The sequence below is a fragment of the Histomonas meleagridis genome (genome assembly GCF_020186115.1).
Source record: "Histomonas meleagridis strain 2922-C6/04-10x chromosome Unknown contig_68, whole genome shotgun sequence".
Taxonomy (NCBI): Eukaryota; Parabasalia; order Tritrichomonadida; family Dientamoebidae; genus Histomonas; species Histomonas meleagridis.
In genome coordinates, this window is record NW_027150909.1 from 175,663 (window position 1) to 197,535 (window position 21,873).

At 28.1% G+C, this 21,873-nt stretch overlaps 7 protein-coding genes across 7 annotated transcripts; 4 read left to right on the forward strand and 3 right to left on the reverse strand.

Moving 5' to 3' along the window:
• Positions 1–2,488: 2,488 nt before the first annotated feature.
• Positions 2,489–3,133, reverse strand: GO595_008415 (NAD(P)-dependent oxidoreductase; the record flags this gene model as incomplete). Its single annotated transcript, XM_067921987.1, has 1 exon — positions 2,489–3,133. One exon carries the CDS (start codon positions 3,131–3,133, stop codon positions 2,489–2,491), a length of 645 nt encoding a protein of 214 aa, XP_067771181.1.
• Positions 3,134–4,831: 1,698 nt separating this feature from the next.
• GO595_008416 (Clan CA, family C1, cathepsin L-like cysteine peptidase) lies at positions 4,832–6,349 on the forward strand (the record flags this gene model as incomplete). Its single annotated transcript, XM_067921988.1, has 1 exon — positions 4,832–6,349. The coding sequence occupies one exon, from the start codon at positions 4,832–4,834 to the stop codon at positions 6,347–6,349; it is 1,518 nt and encodes a 505-aa protein (XP_067771182.1).
• Positions 6,350–7,045: 696 nt separating this feature from the next.
• On the forward strand, positions 7,046–8,413 carry GO595_008417 (TPR Domain containing protein; the record flags this gene model as incomplete). Its single annotated transcript, XM_067921989.1, has 1 exon — positions 7,046–8,413. The coding sequence occupies one exon, from the start codon at positions 7,046–7,048 to the stop codon at positions 8,411–8,413; it is 1,368 nt and encodes a 455-aa protein (XP_067771183.1).
• Positions 8,414–9,868: 1,455 nt separating this feature from the next.
• GO595_008418 (uncharacterized protein) lies at positions 9,869–10,195 on the forward strand (the record flags this gene model as incomplete). Its single annotated transcript, XM_067921990.1, has 1 exon — positions 9,869–10,195. One exon carries the CDS (start codon positions 9,869–9,871, stop codon positions 10,193–10,195), a length of 327 nt encoding a protein of 108 aa, XP_067771184.1.
• A 38-nt stretch (positions 10,196–10,233) lies between these two features.
• Positions 10,234–10,851, reverse strand: GO595_008419 (V-type proton ATPase subunit E; the record flags this gene model as incomplete). Its single annotated transcript, XM_067921992.1, has 1 exon — positions 10,234–10,851. The coding sequence occupies one exon, from the start codon at positions 10,849–10,851 to the stop codon at positions 10,234–10,236; it is 618 nt and encodes a 205-aa protein (XP_067771185.1).
• Positions 10,852–14,159: 3,308 nt separating this feature from the next.
• Positions 14,160–14,852, forward strand: GO595_008420 (uncharacterized protein; the record flags this gene model as incomplete). Its single annotated transcript, XM_067921993.1, has 1 exon — positions 14,160–14,852. One exon carries the CDS (start codon positions 14,160–14,162, stop codon positions 14,850–14,852), a length of 693 nt encoding a protein of 230 aa, XP_067771186.1.
• Positions 14,853–17,969: 3,117 nt separating this feature from the next.
• Positions 17,970–20,582, reverse strand: GO595_008421 (viral A-type inclusion protein; the record flags this gene model as incomplete). Its single annotated transcript, XM_067921994.1, has 1 exon — positions 17,970–20,582. The coding sequence occupies one exon, from the start codon at positions 20,580–20,582 to the stop codon at positions 17,970–17,972; it is 2,613 nt and encodes an 870-aa protein (XP_067771187.1).
• Positions 20,583–21,873: the final 1,291 nt, after the last annotated feature.

Genomic DNA, 21,873 nt, shown 5'->3' on the forward strand with positions numbered 1-21,873 from the left:
AGTTTGTACTTTTATTTTTACCACCATATTACCCATATCTTAATTTAATTGAAAGATGTTTTAGTCAAATTATAGCATATGTAAGAAGATATTTACAAGAAAAAAATCAAATTCTTCTAGGTACAATTAATCTTCCTATCGGGAAAAAAGGAGTTGTTCGGTTTCAGGTTCTCGAAAAAGCAATAAATGATGCAATTCAAAATGTTACAAGGGAAAATGTACAAAATTATTTGAATTATTCATACAAATTTTATCCTATGATATTTCAAATGATACCAATCATAATTGAATAAATACTCTTTTTTATTATTTATATTATTATATATTATAAAAATTAGAATGTACATATAAAAAATATCGATATTTTTTGGAATACAACATTTTACAACATAGAATTTAAAAGATGCTTCACTCAAAAAAAAATTCGGTTTCTTAAATCTTGAATTTTAAGATTTATGATAGAAAACGGTTGGCCATCTTGAAACGGAAAATGGCCATAATGAAACAGAAAATGGCCATATTGAAACGGAAAATGGCCAACATGATGTGAAAATGGAATAAATTTCTTGGAAAAAAATAAATTTTCGGGGAGACCGTTTAGACCGCACCCTTAATGTACTTCTGTAATATAGAAAAAAATTGGATTGATTTTATTAAGGATAAGGTTCATTTTTTGGGAGTTTTTTTTCGCTTACACTACTCTGCTTTGATTTGAAAAGTGATGTTCGAAATAACAATAAAAGAATGTTTTGCTTTGAAAGCATTCGAATGCATGCATTCGAAAATGAACTCATTTGGCATTTTTATCTTCACTTAACTTGCTCAAGTTCCCTGATTTGATTGAGTTGCATCTGATCGTATTTTTTATTTTTTTCTGAGAATTTATTCATGCCAAATTGTAATTTAATTGAAATACAGTTTTTGTCACCTACTTTCATTCAAATGATACCAGGTTTTTGATAACTTATAAGTTGTGTTTATAACAAGAAATTTTTGTGAAATAAATATGAACAAAACCACAAATATTAAACATAAGTATGTAAAATGACTTTACCCTTTTTTGAAAGCGTAATTGGTCGAAAATGTCTCCATCCCAGACAAAAACTTCTGAAACGGAATCAAAAAATTATGACATCAAATATGTTATATTAGAAATATTATTTTTCATTCCATATTTTATTGTATTTTGGAATATCAACTATGCGCCCAAAGAAATTCATCATATGTTCAATTATATTGAAGTAAATAAGACATTATTTATTATTATCACAATGCCAAATAGCCCAATACCTGTAAATATGTCTCGCTACTTCGTTAGTGATTTAAATCGAATGTCTGGTTACAAAGCTATATATCTTGATTGGAAAGATGTCAATAAAACAAATCCAGAAAACTCTGAAGACATACTAAATCTTAAGGTTCCTGAATATTACAGAATTATCACATCTAAAATCACACCAAATTGGTCATATAATAAGAAAAGTATTGATATTTTTCGAAAGACGTATTTTGGTCTTTCTTATTTTTACTACGAAACAAACTATCGATGGCTTCATAGAGGTACGGATGACAATGCCATTAATTTAAAGCTTTTAGATTCGTATTTTGATTCATTAGAAGAAAAATATAATCCACTTAAAGACCCATTGATATTTGGATCTTGTGTTAAAATTCCTGATTTCCGTATTCCAGGTTTTCTACAAGGTGGAGTTGGATATCTTTATTCACGGCGAGCTGTTGAATTAATGCTTCCTATTTACAAACAAGTTATATACAACTGTAAATGGGCCGAAGACATATGTCATGATGAGTTTTTAACAAGATTAAACATTACTTTGTTGGAAGCAACATCATTTAACTTCTTGGGGCACCCTTTGCCTGATGATGACTTAGAAAGACTTGATAAAAATGATTTTAGTGATTTAAATCCTTGTCCTCAAGCACAGCTTCCGAAAAAGCCGGACCAATGCGCATTGTTTAGCGCTCCTCTGAATAAAATTGTTTTCCTACATCATCATGATAAAAAAGGAATCGAAGGAGTGATCAAAAGATGTAAACAGATATTCGCCGTAAAAAACGAAACTGTTCATTTCTATTTCCCCGATTTGTTGTGGCCGCGGCTTTGTAGAGATAACCCTTACACTTAAGTATGAAATAGACATTTTTGACATATATTGCTCATGCAAATTATATTAACTTTCAGTGAAGAAAGCCTTAATTTTCAAAACATAATGAAATATAATTTAAACAAATTTTTCTTATTCAAATAATCTAATTATCAATATTTTAGTTTATTATCCACTATATCAAAGTTTAATGTTTTTGATATTTATTATTTTAATAATCTGTTGTTAACGAATATAAGCCATTGGTGTACTTTCATAATTTATATAATTTTCAGAAATATATTTACAAAAGGAATTATCGGGATTTATTATTTGAAACATCCATACTTAGTAAAAAATAAAATAAATTGTTTGTTAGTTATTTAGTAACCAACTGTGAAGCGTTTTCCAATGTAATTACCATTGGCTATTTCATCGATCATTGCAACAGCATAATCAGAATTTGATATTTTGCTTTCTCCTTTTTCGTTGAATATTGTTTCGTCACCACTTAACCTAAACTTACCTTGTTTTTCACCTGGATAAATTTCCATCGATGGGCATAACACTGTTCCTGGCACATCCTTTTGCTCCAAAACAAGTGCAAGTAGTTTAGAAGTAGCATTAGCTAATGGCAAGTAAGCTGGTGGGAATCCTGGTGAATCCATATTTCGCGCGCCATTAGTTATGAGTGTACCTGCCCCTCCAACAGCAAGAAGACGACGTGCTCCAACTTTTTTAGCTGCTTCGATTATATTCTTTGTCGCATTCACCTGAAGTTCTTCCATTTTTTCAAATGTCGAATCTTTCGGTGGACAATAAGCGTGAATAATAATTTCTGCTCCTTTTAATGCATTTTCAAGTTCTTGTAAATCAAAAATATCTACTGAAACATGTACACATTTTCCTTTTGGTAATTCTTTTGGAGGATTCCTGCTAATAGCTATTGTATCATAGCCTCTTGCGACAGCCTCTTCGGATATCTTAGCACCAATAAAACCAGTAGCACCAATAACAGCAACTTTCATTATTAAGAAATGAAGTGATTATTTCTGTGAGCAGTTACTTTTCAATGGCTTTTCTTTCAATTTTTTGAATCAATTTTATTCAAAATTGTTCATTAATAGAAAATTGAATGAACGAAAGTTGCTCGGCTAATCGTGTTGAGTGCTCGACGACGAGCTGGACGCTGATTGCAATTTGTCAAAACCTAGTGAATATTGCCCAAAATTAAATTTTCTAAAATATCTCCAATACAAATTTATCGAGATGTTATTATATTTATATTTAAATATTGATTAAAACTAAATTCGATTCTCATATATTCAATTTCATTTCAATTTATAATTTATATTTTTATATTATATAAATATAAATATATTTATATAACACTTATAATAAATTTACTTAAAAATATATTAGATGAATTTTTTTTTTACTATAAGAAGATTAAAAATTATCAATAAATATCACATATTTATGTATATCAATCATTACTTAAATTTTTAAATAAGGAATCATGAATTGGTGTGCAATTTTGTCCAACGTTTTTGATTTTCAAAAACAATATAAAAATGAAAATACATTTTTTATAAATATTATTTGGAAATCATCAGAATTTTATACATTAATAATAAAGAAATTTCTGCTCAATATTAATCTCTTGTAAAATTATAGATCAAATTTAATGGAAACAAGACGAATAATTGCGAAACTGATTTTTAAAAATTATCGGTAACAATTACAAATATATTCAAATGGTTTAAAACCATATCAAAGAACATATTATCCTAACGAGTATCCTCTTTCCCATCATTTAAAATGTAAGTTGTAGCTTCGAGGTCCCTTTCCCCTGTTTTCGCTCTGTATGTTGACTCTATGTCAGCTCTTTTGGAAGTCTTCACAACTATCAATTGGCAATTTGAGAAGAATATCAAGTCCATTAAATATGAGACGACAAAATGATCGATATGTAAACCGCCTTCATGTAGCGTCTAGAGAACAACTTGACGACAAATGGAATATCATTATTAGCAATCAAAGAGTCCAAATCGCGTTAAGACAAACCTTTGTAGAAAGACTTACGAAATCAAACTTTATGTTCATCATTAAATAAAACGGGGTTATTAGCTAATTCATATGTTAAATTTTCTGTCTATTGTCCACTTATAAATTGTTTCTCATGAAAAAGATATAACAGGTATCATATATGCTCTGAAAATGAGCTATTGTTTTTGATACAAATCTCCAAAAATTTTTGTGAATGATCAAGAAATATAGATATTTATAAATTAAAATAAAATATTTTAAACATGTTGATTTTATTGATTATAACATATAGAACGATTTATATTAATTATAAAGAAATTAGATTCGAAGGGGATTGAAATAGAATAAAATCGACTTTTTTTGATTTGAGACGACCCCTCTGAGATAACATATTAGAAAGAATATTTATACGCTTAATACAACATAGAGATAAATTATCAAATGAGTTTTTATAGATGATTATCGCAATAAATAACATATGATATCGAAAAATAATGATAATAATGAATATAACAGCAAGGAATTAAAAAAATTAAAAAAATTCTGACATTGACACTTTCCCCATAAACATACAATATTATGGTAATTCATTCAAAATTAAAAGTGACGTATTCATCGTTTAATAAAATTAAACGGTTTCTTGTTCTAGATCGTTTCGGTTAGTACAACCGCGTCAGATGATCTTCTCATTGATTGCATTAGGAGCATCTGCGCCTGCTATGTTTAGCTGGCCTGCGAAGTACACAATCCGTGGCACGTGGAAAGTTCCATATACAAATCTTTCTAATCCAATTACGATTGTTCATGAACCTTCTCGTCAATACACAAATCAACTCAATGGAGTAGAACAAATTTGGACAACCACCAAAGAAGAACATCTTCACCGTAAAATTGTTGGTGCAGGTGATAAAATGATATGTTATGGATATTCTAAATCTGCAGCTGATTGGGATCTTGAATTAACACAGTTCCTTCCAGATCCTGCTGGTTATGTAGCACAAGAAGGACTTTATCCATATAACGGAAAGTTATGCAATCTTTATGTTAAAACTGAAGTTGATGGTAAAACATCCACTTGGAAAATGTACACAGATAGTGAAACTGGTTATCCAGTTGCTTATGTTGCTCAAGCCATCTCCCTTTTCTATTCCCATTATGATGTCTACATATTAGAAATCAATGAATTCATTCCTGATGCTCTTTACGGTGTATGGAGCTTCCCATCTATTTGCAATGAACCAGATCTTCTTGATGATCCATATGCAGGCAATCAATTTAATCTCTTTTTCCCAAGCAGCAACGACAACTCTATCCACAAGAACAATGAGCTTCTCAAGTCACGTGGTGTTCGCCACACTCCCAAATTCGATCATATTGACAGTAAGCGTTGGTATGACACAATCATTGGATCTCGCAAACTTAAGAATCTTAAAGCCCGTCCATTTAATGACGTTTGCCTTAGCACTGAAGAGACTGGTAAGCTTCTTAACTTCACTCTCCCATCACTTCCAAACGGTTTCTCATGGCGCGACCATAAGCCGACGGTTGTTGGGGCACCCCGCGATCAAGTTGCATGTGGATCATGTTGGGCATTTGGCACGGCCGAATTGCTTGAATCGCAATTTGCTATGCTTACCGGTGAATTCCATGAAATCTCAGTTAATCAATTTATGGATTGCACATGGGATGCCGAAAACTATGGCTGTCAAGGCGGCGAAGTTAATTGGGCATTATCATCATATGTTAACAAGAGATTACCCATTGTTTATGAAAAAGATTATCCATACATTGGCGTCTCTGGATTTTGTGGCGGAAACTTTAGCGACGAACAAATTGCCGGCTATGTTGACAAATGTTATCATATTCCACGTACAACGGAAGCAGTTAAGAAGGCATTATATAAGTTCGGGCCATTATCCATTGCAATTAATGTTGTCGAAAGTATGTCATTGTATACTGGCGGTGTTGTAGATGATGAAACATGTGTTGGTACTTCGAATGATCTCGTGCACGCCGTCATTTTAACTGGATGGAAGACAATCGATGGTAAGGAGGCATGGGAAGTAAAGAACTCGTGGAGCACATATTGGGGAGACGAAGGATACGTCTATATACAAGCTGAAAACCAGGAATGGAACTGCGGAGTGACAACTGACGCTGTTGCAGTGAGTGTGACTAAGAGAAGACCCGAATAAACAATAAACAAATGAATGTTAACATATTTGTGGTCGAGCCGATAGGGAAATTGACTGCTTTGATGTGTTTTAAAATGAGAATGTTTGTTCGAATACAGCTTGTGAATTATTACAATATCCTGGAATCGTATAATATTGTGAGTTGTAAAATTGTTCATTCAGAATCTATTTTGAATTATAACTCAACAAATATTGTTAAACAAATTTATTTTCGGATATTAAGTTGTTCAATATAACTGATGATAAAATAAATATGATAATAATATCATAAATGATATCTTTAAGTAAAGCGAGAGATTTATTTTCATTTTGTCAAGAGTGCAAAAAGATAAACGTGGTTGCCATAATTATTTGAACAGCAGAATTCTCATTAAAGTTAAAATTACGCATTTTTATGAAGAATACAATGATGATAATTGAAGAATTATAGAACTTGAAAAAATTTTAAACGTCTAATTTCACTTAACAATTCAAAACATGTCCTTTCTCCAACAAAATAAAGAAGCAATATTAAATTCTTACATCGAATTATCTTCCAGATGCCTCAATCAAAGTGCATCCTGGATTTTTGATTTTATTTTTGAAGAAGATAATAAAGACATAATTACTTTTCCTTCATTTCATACGAGATATTTACTTGCACAAAATCAATTCCGCAATGGAGAGTTTAAAAAGGCTTCCTTTACTCTTAAAGGAATGAATGATCAAAGATCAATTAGTCTTTCTTTATTAGCACAATTGCTTGACGTACAAAGAGAAAATGACCAAAATATAACAGACAATGAATTTTCCAACTCATTGGGTATTCTACCAATTTCAAACTCATCAAAGTTTGATACTTTTGCACCTTTAATTAAAACAGCGCAAGCAATATCAGCTGATTTCGATTCAATCAACAAATATATCTTTTCCGCAATACTATTTAAAGGAGGTCGTTATAAAGAATGCATTCCATACTTAATCGAATCATTATCATCATTTCCTCTTAATAGAAGCGCATGGAAACTTCTTTTACAAGTTCTTATTCGATTTGATGATGCTACAGTTACAAATACTTTAGTCTCATTACCAGATCATTGGATGAAAACTTTTTTCCAAATTGAATTATTATCAGAACTCCAGCAAACAGAAGCAGCAATTCAAATGTTACCAAAAATTTCAGATATCCCAAGGAGTGCATCAGTTATCGCATTAGAAGCAACCGTTTATTACCATAACCGTGATTTTGATCGTTCTTTGTCACTTTTTGAAGAACTTCGTACAAAATTCCCTTTTTACCTAGAATCTTTAGAGTTATATTCAAATCTTCTTTTTGTAAAAGAAGATGTTGCTGGTCTTTCTGCTTTATCTCAGTCTTTAACAAATATTGATAAATTCCGACCTGAAACACTTACTGCTACAGCAAACTTCTTTTCTATAAATGGAAAACACGAAGAAGCCATTTCTCTTTTTGCTATGGCACTTCGTTTTGATTCATCATTCACATTTGCTTGGACATTAATTGGCCATGAATATGTTGAGCTTGACAACATCACTGCAGCTATAACAGCATATACCAAAGCCATTGAGTATAACCCACGCGATTTCCGTGCCCTATATGGCCTTGGCCGTGCATATGAAATTGCCAAAATGCCATATCACTCGATTATATACTATCGTAAGGCCGTCATTATTAATCCCTTCGATTCTCGAATGTGGTTGGCTCTTGGAGAATGCTATGAAGAGCTAATGGAGAACGAAAATGCAATCAGATGTTACCAAAGAGCTGTATGTAATGTCGACAGTGAAGGCTTGGCTATCTATAAACTTGCACAACTGTATAAAGAGGAAGGAGATGAAGATAAAACAGCATTTTGTTTTGAATCATATCTCGATAAGTTTGACAATGAAGGTGAAATGAGAAATGAAGAGCAGAAAGAAGCAATAATGTTTTTAGCACAGTATTACAGAAATAAGGATAAGTCCGAAAAAGCAAATTTATATGCTCAAAAATTATTATTTGATCCAAATACAGTCGCAGAGGGAAATGCACTTATGAGAGATATAAGAAGTGATAATAAATAAAAAATATCTGCATCAAACATTTCATTTAATTTATTTTTAAAACTATTTGGAAAAGTATGATAATGATCTCAAATCAAAAATTTAATATTTTTTAATGTATAATAAAACACAAACGTATAACATACTCATGTTGTCATATAATTTCATTTTAAATGGAAAAAAAATGAAATAATTTTTTGATGAAAAATATTTGTGTGTTATTTTTTTTGATTCTTTGAGGATTCTTTAATGAATATATATCAAAAATACAATTTTTTTATTGGTTATGACGACGCGTTGCATCATGGAGAAGATTAAGATCAACATCATCTTTTTTGAGTTGAATGTAACGAACCGATGAACCACGAATAAAAATGCTGTCTATGATATAAAGTGGATAGAATTGGAAAGGATCTTGTAATACTTTTACATTTTTCAATCTAAAGTTATAAAATTGATCAGTAGACGAAAGCACGCCGCTTATAATTATATCGTTTCTTAATTCTACAACAACTTCTTTTCCTTCAAGGCTTCTGAATAGTTGCAAAAACAACATCGTAAAATTAGGAAATGTTATGTGAAATAGGCCATTCTTTTGATGAAAAAATTTTTAGAATGAAATGGAAATTATATTACATATGTTAAAACAACAGCCCAGATATTATTCGTTCCAAACAATATTTCAAGCATGTAATATTATATTTTTAAATATGTAATACTTTTAACTTTTGGGTTATGCCACAACTATCTACCTTTATTACAAGGTCAACACAAACTGTTTTTAATTTGGTACGAGTGAAACAAAATTCTTCAGTGAAAAAAAATGCAAAAATCATTCTATCTTAACTTCCCAAATGAAATACTAGCTTCTGTTGAGCTTAGTTGAAGGCCCAAATAGTGTAAATGCATGTATTAGGATATGAACATATTTGAAAACAAATGAGAAAAAAATAAACAGTTTAGATACAATGTTTCACATGAAACACACAACTCTGAAAATATGTTTCAAGTGAATATTTTGTTAAAAATTTCTTTTCCAAATGGAAGATATGATAATGCATAATATGCAAAAGAAATACCTTCGACTAAAAAACCTATCACAACACCAACTACTGATCTCCACTTTAAAGCAAATATCATTGTAATTATCATCCCAACAAACATGCCAATTGTTGCGTAAATTCTTTTCTGACTAAATAAAGATTTAAATTGCTTTTTAAAACCAATAAGAAATCCGGTTGAACATATTATCATTAGATTAAATATAGCAAAAAGAATTGAGAATTTTCTGATTCTTAAAAGTCCAATTGCAAAAATTGACAAAATTCCTGAAAACAACCCAATCACAGCGGTTCCTGCAAATCCCATAATTCTTTGTGTAAGTGTCAATTCGAGAAAATTCGTATCCTCTTCCGCGTCCAGTAAGCTCGACATAAAGTATTTCGATCGTTTTCAATTCAAAAAGTTTATTCTTGAATGACCAATAATTTAGCTGAAATTCGCGACGAATCAATTGAAGCTGTCCTTACAGCTTATCCAGAATTAGAAGAACCAATTGTATCTTGTATAAATGATTGTGATTTTAAAGTTGAAACTCCACCAAAGGCAAATTTAAATCAATTCCTGATGTCAAAAGTCAATAATGACTGCCAAGATGATATCATGAAAATGCGTAATGATACTAGTGATTCCAAAGTTTCAGATGCAACTGGTTTGCAAGTAGCTTCTTTAGTTGCAATTTTAATGGATGGAAATCAATTATTTGATGAACATGAAAAAGCATTGATTGGAATGCAAATTTAACGAGGGGTTGTGAAAATAAAAGATAGAGTCTTGTAATTTTACTTAGTTTTCAAAAGTTTGGATATCTGTGGAAGTCTTCCATCAACGGCAAGTTGGAGGCGTCCCTCAAATGAATTGTTACAGCTGATTGTTTTGTTGCTATTTGTAATGATTGCACCTCCTATCATTGAATCAGATAAAACATCATCTTCACTAACGATAGCCTCAAGACCTTTTTCTCTTAACTTTTGGAGGCATTCATTTGCAAGTGAAATATCCGCTTTGATAACTCGTACAATTGATTCCTTTTCGCTCAATGTTTTAATTCCTTGTTCAATTAAATCGCAAAGAACATCCTTATATTCGCTTGTGTTGCGAAATACTTTGAGCTTTTTACGCGTTTCGTTCATTGCTTTTTCAATGATTTCTTGTTGACATTTGAGAATATTAATTCTTTGCTCATTTTTCGAAACTGAATATGAAATTTTTGCATTTCTTGTGATTTCATTTCTTTGCAATTCGAAATCATTATTGAGCTTTGAATATGACTTATTAATAAGCTTTTGGAGATCTGAATTATATGTTTCTCGTGAAACAAAGTCAATTTCTTCAGCACGAAGCCTGACTTGATAAAGAGCAAATTGTTCATTGCGTTGTGCAGCAGTAGTTGCTGACATTACTTATTGTGGATTTTGGTTTATGGGGTAAAAATTACGGTTATTAAGGGTAATTCAAGGGATGATAACAACCATAAGAAAGAAAAATAATTTTAACATTAATTTATGGAATAAAACAAAATTTGAGATGTTATTATGAGGTAACGAACTTAAAGAAATTACAAAGATAAACTAAGTTAATCATGAGAAATTTTAAAATTTGAAAAAAAAAAGCATTTTTCAAGCGATATTTTATGAATCTCATAAACTTTTGTTCTATATGTAAAACCTTGTGTACACTTTAGAAAGTTAAAAATAAATGAAATTGATGCTATTTTTACTAATGAAAAGGAATACATTACATAAATAGAGAATTACTAATGTACAAAAATATAGAAAATCTTCAATGACATTAGATATTTCTTTGGGTTAAAGTGTTAAAATTGATAAAAAACGCCGATGTTAAAAGTAACATAACAGATAAGTATTAAAACTAGTGTAATCAACTTGTGTTATGTTTGAAGAATTTTCTTTATAAATAAAACATTAACAAAATAATTTTTTTTTCTGCCCAAACTCCTTGCGATTTATTCCATAATAGCGAATAATTTATGTGCATTTTCGGGAGATTGAGGTGGTTTTCTCTTTTAGCTAAAAATATATTAATATTTTACGCCATTTTTAGAATATATTAAAAAAACTTCAGTGTTGAAAATAAAAGGAAATTTAACAGTATTAACAAAAAAATTTCGTAACTTCAACAATTTTAACCTTTCTGAAATGCATTTTTCCATATTATTTATGATGTAATGTTTGAATTTACACGTACTTAATATTATAAAATATGTTCCATATTACTTTAGCTTTGTTGTGCTTTGCTTTCAACTTTGTTTACTTGTGTACTTATGTTGATGTAATTTGTTTTGTTTCTTGGAAACTTGGCTTTGGAATTCAAATTGTCATCTTTTTATGAAATAGTTTAACTATTTCTGTATAACCTTTTGAAGATGCCATCATAAGTGCTGTTTGAAATAATTTAAATCATTTCCAAATATTATTATGAAATATCAAATTTTTGAAACAAATTTTAAATAAAACAAATAAATATTTTTAGCATTAATATCAATTCCTTCTTGTTCAAGAAGTAATTTAACGATTTCTATGTTACCATTTTCAGATGCTAATATAAGTGCTGCATAGAATAATTTAAATAATTTCCAAATATTATTTTGAATTTTCAAATTATTAAAATAAATTTGAAATAAAACAAATAAATATCTTTAGCATTAATATCAATTCCTTTTTGTTCAAGAAGTAATTTAACTATTTCTATATTACCTTTTGAAGATGCAATCATAAGTGCTGTTTGAAATAATATAAATAATTTCCAAATATTATTTTAAAATGCCAAATTATTAAAACATGCTTTAAATAAAACAAATAAATACCTTTAGCATTAACATCAATTCCTTCTTGTTCAAGAAGTAATTTAACGATTTCTATTTTACCATTTGAAGATGCAATCATAAGTACTGTTCTAAATAATATAAATAATTTCCAAATATTATTATGAAATATCAAATTTTTGAAACAAATTTTATCTTTAGCATTAACATCAATTTCTTCTTGTTTAATAAGATATTTAAGCATTTCATCATTTCCTAAAACTGAATTAAATATTAAAATATTTTTTGGAATTTGATTATTTTGGAGAAAATACTTAATAAGATATGGGTTACTAAATTTTACTGTTTCATTAATTACAAATTCATTGATTTTCATTCCGTTTTTGAAGAAAAAACAGAAGAATTTCATAATTTCCTCGTTTAATACATATATATCCCAAATCATCAATGTAATTTTGTTTCACATTTCTATTTAAAGATTTATTATGCAATCCATATGCTGATTGATTTTGATATTCATTGCCATACTTTAATTGCTGTTGTCTCGCATTTCTAAAAATTTGTGAATTTTGATGAAAGTTTTCATTAAATTTTTCCAATTTATTCTCATAAAGATATTCAAAGATATCATTTTGATGAAATTCAATTGCTGTTTCATATGCACCTACAAATGATGAATGATTTTGTTCACATAAATGAATGATTTCTTCATTTCCACTTGCAATTGCATATTTTCCTGTATTCTTTACATTTGCATCATTCATAAGTAAATATTTAAAACATTTAATAGATCCAAAAAATGCTGCATAATCAATTAATGTAACATTTTGTGTATTAATAAATGAACATTTTTCATAAAGTGATGGTTCAATTGTTTGATTATAATTAAAATTTGTTTGTGATGATATTTCTTGAAGTTTTTCGATCTCATCATTTCGAATTATTTTCGCAATTTCATTTGGATTAACTCCTTCGTTAATCAATTGCTTATGAAGTGCAAAATCATTCTTTGAAAGTTCTTCATAATTCTTGGAAAAAGTTTTTTCTATTGGATCATTATAGTATGAATGAAAGCTCCACGAGGATTTTGTGTTCAAATTTTGCATGCCATTTATTTTTGTTTTATAATGTGCAAAATATTTTGTTTGAATACCCTTTGTAATATTAGAATCAATTAAATTTCGTTCTATCATTTTCTCAATTAAGTAATATGCTTCTTGTGATTTGATGTTGCAAATATAACTTGTGAAAATTGAAATAATTTTAGGATTTTTTTTACAAATTTCTTTTTCTTTAGTTTGAATTGTTTCTAAATAATTTATATATAAAACATTGGCTTCTTTTTTTGAACAAAATGCATAATAAACTAAATTGATAATTGTCAAATTATATAAATATGGAGAGTTGAAATCAAATAATTTGATTGATTGTTGAATAGCCAATTCAAGATTATCTTGTTTTAAATTATAGATAATTTGTTCAAGTTTAATTAAGAACTCCATGTTATCATATTCAGTTTTAAAATCATTATTATTATTTTTTTTTTGTTATTTTGATATCATTCAACATTTTGCAAAATGCAAGATAAAAAATACTGGTATTACGGTTATGGTCGGAATGGCCGATAGATATCTATCAAAAAGTCGCATTCATATATAAACGGTCACTGTATATCGAGTCAATGAACCATTTTTTCGTAACGGTCTCTTTTCTACTGTTCACTTTTTGAATAATATACCGTTTATTTGCTATAGAAAACAGATCAAAGATCACACAAAATATTTTTGAATGCTTTACGGAAATAGAAAATCAAAACGGGCGCACAGGAATTAAATGCTGAACTCCTTGGAGAAGCACTCCACAAAGACAATTTCTCATGATATCCTTAATAACCACATTAGCATAATTCAGTCCAAGCATAACATGAACCAAATATTGACAAATTGCTCTTCAGATTTAAGTTTAACATTCAATACATTAGACAGATTTACGGAAAATTTAAACCATTCAATAAAACTGCAAAAGAATCGTATAGAAGAAATGTTGAATCGAATAGATGCAATTATTTCATCAAGACATGAAGAAGAAATTGAATTACCAAAAATCGAAGAAATTCATCAGCTTGTTGATGATTTTTACAATGAAAAGCTTCCTATTGTCCCATCTCCTTACCAACCTCTTTGTGGTTCAATGCGTTTTCCGACAGATCAAATTATTCCATCCAAAACATTTGCCTGTGTACAACAAGAAAAAGAATATATTTTAGCGCTTATCCTATCCTACGATCCTAACAAAAACACATATCTTGTTTGTGATGCAGATCCAGAATTAAATGAAATATTAACATTTACAGTCCCGTCAAACAAAGTAATACCTCTGCCAACATCATCGCCAGCACGGAGGACAAAGCATACGACGTATTCCCTGCGCACAAAGGTGCTCGCGCTGTGGCTCGAAGAAGTTGGCGGTTGGACATCGGTTTTCTATAAAGCATCAGTTGTTTCGCAGCCTTCGACAACAGACGGATATTACGTGCTAAAGTTCGATGGGAATCCACCACAAAACGCAGTTATCCCTGAAAAGTTTATTGTTTATAATCCTGAGTATTCTTCATAAGAAAATTTAATATAAAAATGTTTATTAAAAAATAAAATGTTTTCAAATTTTTCATAATTTTTAATATATAATTTATAATGTCTGGTTCTATGTTTACTGAGAAAAATCGATTGATAACTATTCTTTGAAGATTAAATATATATATTTCTGCTTTTTTGGTATGTTGTGTTTTGTTTTTATAAAAAAAATTATTAAAATTTTTTTTTTCATGAAAGAATTTTATTGATAACTTCATTTATTTTTAATAAATATAATAAAGATGTTTAAAGTCGGCCAATTTTTTTTGGGTGTAATTCGAAATATAATAATTATTTTTATTTTATCTTGCTTTATACTCTGAACCTGTTTTTAGAGTAGTATTTTATAATCATTATTTGTTTAATTATTAAATTTTTTCTGTGTTTTCAAGAGTAATATATTACAAACACAAAGGAAATATATAAAAAAAAATATTCGCTTAATATAATACATTTATTAATTTATTCACTTTCTTCATATATAATTTGTGATTGAGGCAAAACAATTGGATTCAAAGCCATAATGAAATTTGACTTTAAATACTTTGCATATTTTTTTTTCATCCAGAAAACAAAAGTTTTATCTTTTTCTTTTCTCTGTTTTTCTTCATGTTCCAGTTCTAACACATAATCCTCTGCTCCAAATAACGAAATATATTCATTTCTAAACCATTCGATATTTTTAGCTTTTGATCCAAAAATTCTTTTCCATTTAATTTCAAAAGGGAAATTTTTTGCTTTTTTACGATTTTTTGCAATAAAAATGATCAAATTCAAAATTGCTGTTGAAGATTTTGAAGAAAGTAAATTAATATAATTCATTATAACTTCCAAATCTCCCAATTTTAAATTTGTTTGAAATCCATTTAAAATGGAAATTTCACAAATTAATATTTCTAATTCTATTACTAAATTTGGCCTTTTTTCAATTTTCATATATTTAATTGCATTTTTTATTAATAGCTCACATGAAATATGCCTAAAAAAAACATTAATAATTGATTTATGTTTAGATAAACATTTATAAAGTAATAAAAGATATCGAATTTTCTTATTATTAATATATTTAGTTTGTAATTCTATTTCTATTATTGGGAAATATAAATCAAGAAACATGGAAAAAACATTTTCGTTTTGAACATATTTTAATAACATTTTTAATAATATATGAAATATTTGTCCAAGAGAAGATTTAATTAAATGTTCTGTTATTAATATAACAATTCTTGGTGAAATTTCAACTGTTAATCCACAAATTGCTGCTCCTACATAAAAAATAGGCGATAAATAATTTTCGATATATACTTCGAATAATTTATTATGTGTTCTTATAGTTTCTTTAATAGCTTCATAAATTTCTTTTATTTCATATTCTAAATATGAGTTACTTGAGACGGGTATAAAAGGAAGAAAAGATAACAATGAAATTGTGTTTTTAACAAAAGAAGGAGATAAAACAGTTAATTTCAATCGATTTATAGTATGATAAAAAAGTGTTAAAGTACGAATCGATGCACTATTATATAATGTAGAATCAATTTGAGGATAAACAATTGATATTTGAATCAGCCGTGAAAAATGCATTAAAATCGTTTCATAATATTCAATGATTTCATTATAAACAGAAGAAAGCGGAATAATGGAAATTTTGAGAAGTAACGAATGAAGAATATGAATATAAGTAAATGGTTTTGTTGTTATTGATAACTTTGAAAGAATTCTTAAAAAATTCCCTTGGTTAGCTCGTAATGGATCAATGATATCTAAAAAATCTTCTGTGAAATTATTATTTTGTTCTTCTAAAACATACATTATTGGAACCGAAAAAATTGCCATTAATTCTCGAAATGATTTGGTGAAATTATTAATAATAAGTTCTTTTATTAATTCGCAGCCACATTTACAATTAAATGAACGAAAAAAATTTATTACATGTCGTGAAGTAGTAGAAAATGATAACATTAAAACAATAGAGCGACACATTGATGCTAATGAAACTTGATCGAAAAGTAAAATTTGATGAATTGACATTATTTCATCAATCGTAAGTATCGAATCATTTTGTCCAATTGTTAAAATTAAGCCATTACAACTTTGTAGTAAATAAGATGCATAAATAAAATCTTCTTTGGAATAATGTTCGTAATTTTCAAGAATTATAATCGGATCAGGTAAAAGAAGATGCATCTTTGGAATAGAAAATGGAATTTCACTATCAAAATAAGTTGAAGGAAGAATAAAACTGAGCGCTAATGTTTGAAGTTCAACTGGAAGATTTGGATCAATGAAATAAGAATGAATAAAAAATATACTCTCAGGTGGAAGAGAAAGAAGATGATCTTTTGAAAAAATAACCTGATGAGATGTGGAACGAAGATTCAAAATAAAAAGTATGTATTTAAATACATAAAAAAATGGATAATGAGTTGATAAAACATCAAATTCAAAATGTGATCTATTAAAAAAGGGTCTATAGAGTTCAATATCAATAGCAAGATAAATTGGAATTAATGGTTTGAGAAGAGATTCTGTTAAAATCATTTGGTTATTTTGTAATAAGTTGTTAATCAGAGGAACTAAGTCATTAATAAATTGCGTTTCAAAATGTTCAGAAAGTGTAATTGAAAATCCATACTTATTTGCATTTTGATTAAATAGTCTGATTAAAGTTTCATTGTCCTCATCATTTTTTTGATCATCCCACCTATTTGGAGCACAAATATGTTGGATTGGATTAAATTGCATTGATACGCTTTCTTCTTGAAAGGCGGGTGACCAGATTAGAAAGGACGTTTAATATTTCCTGTTTTTTGCGGCTTGTTTTTCCAACATCACATTTAATGTAAAATTCCCAATAAAAAGAAAATATGACATCAAGACGAATATTGGGAAGAAATCTCAAATGAATTTTTTTTATTGATCAATTTTTTAGAAAGGAATATTTTTGTTGTTTGAAGTAAACTATACAATATTGAATATTGTTATTGTAGTTTTTACTTTTTTTTTTTAAAGTTTTAACATTTCATATATGAAAACGATTTTATCAAGTCCATAAAATAATAAAATTTCGAAAGAAAGTTTATTTATTATAAACAATTATTTAGAATCCGAAGAATCCAGTTGTTCTCTGCATCAATTGGTTTGATCTTTCCCATTGTCTCTTTGCCGCTTCTATTTGTTGCGCATTACAACCAACCAATTCCAAAATCAAAGGCAACAATTCATTTCTTTTCGCGTCATCTTGTATAAAGAATTGCAACAACGTTGATTTTAAGTATTCTTTTGTCAATGACAAATCCTCTTCTTTTTTATTCTTCTTATTTTTCACAATTTTCTTTTTTTGTTGTTGCTGAACAATTTCTTTTTTCTCTTGTTCTATTGTAATTTCTTCACCTTTAACTAATTTCAAATCTTTTTTCGATTGAACTTTTTGCAATAATTCGGAATATAATTTGTTCGATTTCGCTAACATCGATTGAAGTTTATTATTCTTTTCGACTAGTTCCAAACTTGGCTTCGAGTTATTAATTTGATCTTCGAGTTCTTTTACACGATTTTCCATATAGATAACATGATCAACATCCGTTTTCATTTCTTTGTTCGAATAATCGTTGATCATATTACGATAATTTTCGATTTCGGATAACATCGCATCGATTTGTTGTTGATTACGTTGATCTGAATTAACTGATCGCTGTAAAAGTGTTTTTAACTTAACAATAGTTTTCTCTTTCTTATGGATTATCGTTTCGTTTTCTTGTGCTATTATTTGGTTTTGTTGAATTTCAGTTTCAAGTTTTAATTTTGTTTCTTTGTTTTCATTTTGAAGATTTTCTATTTGTTCATTTAAATGTTGAACTTCATTTTGTTGTTCATTAAATTTCGTTTTTAATGAATTATAAGAATTTACTTTGTTTGTAATTGTTGTTTTAAATTTCGTTTCAAGTTGTTGTAGGATTTCATTATTGTTTAAAAGTTTTGTTGAAATTGTTTCGAAAATTTTGAATGTATTTGATAAATGTGAAATTTTCGATTTGAAATTATTAATTAAATTTTTGTTTTCATTTTGAATCTTTTGAAGTTTTTCTTCGTTTTCTTGTGAACGTATTGTTAATTCATTGTTTTCACTCATTAATGATTGAAGAACTTCTTCGCGCTCTTTAACAGCTTTGGATAAATTACTGTTCATTTGTAATAGTTCTTCTTTAGCATTTAAATGCGTTTGAACAAGTTCTTCTTTCGCTTTGATTTGCTCTGTCAATAATTTAATTGTTTCTTCGTTTTGATTGAACTTGGCGTTAAGTTCAGAGAGTTCATGCGTAAGTTTTGTGTTTGCGTCTTCAAGTTCTTTGTTCTTTTGTGTTATTGATATCTGTTGCTCTGTAATTTCTGTTGACTTTGTCGATAGATTTTCGTTGTTTTCCTTCAGCATCTTAATAATTTCATCTTTTTCATGTATTAACTTTTCAAGTTCATTGATTTTTTGTGATGCTGAAGATATTTGTTCTTCGATTTTAGATGAAAGTTGTTCGTTATTTTCAGTAAGTGATTTAATGATTTCATCTTTTTGTTGAATTAATTTTTCAAGTTCATTGTTCTTTTGTGTAATAGACAATTGTTGCTCTGAAATTTCTGTTGATTTTGTTGAAAGATTTTCATTGTTTTCTTTTAATGTTTTAATATTTTCTTCTTTCTCACGAATTAACTTTTCAAGTTCATTGATTTTTTGTGTTGCTGAAGAAATTTGTTCTTCGATTTTAGATGAAAGTTGTTCGTTATTTTCAGTAAGTGATTTAATGGTTTCATCTTTTTGTTGAATTGATTTTTCGAGTTCATTGTTCTTTTGTGCGATAGATTGTTGTTGTTCTGTAATTTCTGTTGACTTTGTCGAAAGATTTTCGTTGTTTTCCTTCAGCATCTTAATAATTTCATCTTTTTCATGTATTAAGTTTTCGAGTTCTTTGTTCTTTTGTGATTCTGAAGAAATTTGTTCTTCAATTTTAGATGAAAGTTGTTCGTTATTTTCAGTAAGTGATTTAATGGCTTCATCCTTTTCATGTATTAAGTTTTCGAGTTCTTTGTTCTTTTGTGAGATAGACTGTTGTTGCTCTGTAATTTCTGTTGATTTTGTTGAAAGATTTTCATTGTTTTCTTTTAATGTTTTAATAATTTCATCTTTTTCATGTATTAATTTTTCAAGTTCATTAATTTTTTGTGTTGCTGTTGAAATTTGTTGATCATTTTCACTTAATGATTTAATAATTTCATCTTTTTGTTGAATTAATTTTTCAAGTTCACTATTCTTTTGTGTAAATGATGAAATTCGTTGATCATTTTCACTTAATGTTTTAATAATTTCATCTTTTTGCTGAATTGATTTTTCAAGTTCGTTGTTCTTCTGTATTTCCTCTTTTAATTGATTTTGTATTTCTTTTATGTCGTTTGTTATTTTTTCCAATTCTTTTGTCTTTTGTGCAAATTGTTTTTCAATTTCGTTTTGTTTTGATGAAATATTTTCATTATCTTCTTGTAATGCTTTAATTATTTCCTCTTTATCGTTAACCAATTTATTAAGTTCGTTATTCTTTTGTGATGTTATCGAAATTTGTTCTTCGATTTCTTTGTATTTCGTTGAAAGATTTTCATTGTTTTCCTTGAGAGAATTAATAATTTCTTCTTTTTCTTTAATTTGATTATTGAAACTTATTTCCATTTCATTGTTATCTTTTGTTATTGTTGATAATTCATTGTTCTTTCTTTCAAATTCTTCGATTTTTTGTTTCAAATTATTTTCTATTTCAAATTGTTTTTGTTTTTCATTTGAAAGTTCAATTATTTGTTTTTCATTTTCATCAATTCTTTTTATTAATTCATTATTTTTTATTTTTAATTCATCATTTTCTATTTTACATAATTTTAATGTATTTTCAAGTTCTATTTTCGCATTATTTAATTCTTTAATTCCTTTCTCTTTTTTATCATTTTGTAATTCATTTTCAAGTTCTTCATTTTTCGTTTTAATTATTTTAATTTCTTCGGATATTTGTTTTATTTTTTCATCTTTTTCATTAATTATTTTGTTTAATTCTTCAATTTCATTACTATTCGAAGTTTCATTAATTTGTTTCTCCATTTCATTTATTTTTATGTTTTTTTCATTTAATTCCGTTTCGATTTGTTTTTTGAGATTTTCAATTTCGTTGTCTTTTTCATTACTAAGTTCTTCAAGTGCGTTCATAAGTTCATTATTTTGTTGATTTAGGTCTGTGATTATGTTTTCTTTTTGCATTAAAATTTCTTCGTTTTTCTGATTAAGTTCTTCGATTTCTTTTGTATTTGATTCTCGAAGAGATGTAACTTCTTTTTTTAATAATTTAACAGCTTTAGCAAATTCTTTGTTCCGCGTTTTGTATTGTTTAAGATTTTCTTCTAGTTGAGCTTTAGTTGTTGTTAAATTGGAAATTTCAATTTCACTTTTTGTTTTTGATTCGATAAGATTTTGGTTGGTTTCTTGAATTACTTTATTTGTGGATTCAAGTTCTTTGATTTTTTGCAAGCGTTGCTTGCTTTGTTCTTTGAGATTGAAAATTGTATTTTCGGAATTTGTTTTTTCATTAATTAATTGTTGAACCATTTCTTCAAGTGAACTGCTTTTCCCTGTTAATTCTTCTATTTTATTTTTTTGGATTTCTTCTGTCTTTATTGTAGATTTAATCTTGCGAAGCAAATCGCGTTTATCTTTTGTTAGCTGCGCAATAGCTTCTGTGTTTTTGCTTTCTTTTTCTTTTATTTCTGCTAAATTATTTTTTAGGGGCTGTATTTCATTTTGGTACTTTGAATTTTCTAATTTTAATTTTTCATTTGTGTTAAAAATAGAAATACATATTTCCCGTAATTTTTCAATCTCTGAAGTTTCCTTGATATCTTCGATTGATATATCTTGAGACATCTTTTGGTTGCTGAAACCGTTTATTTTGCCATAAACAAAAATCGGCGCTGCATCT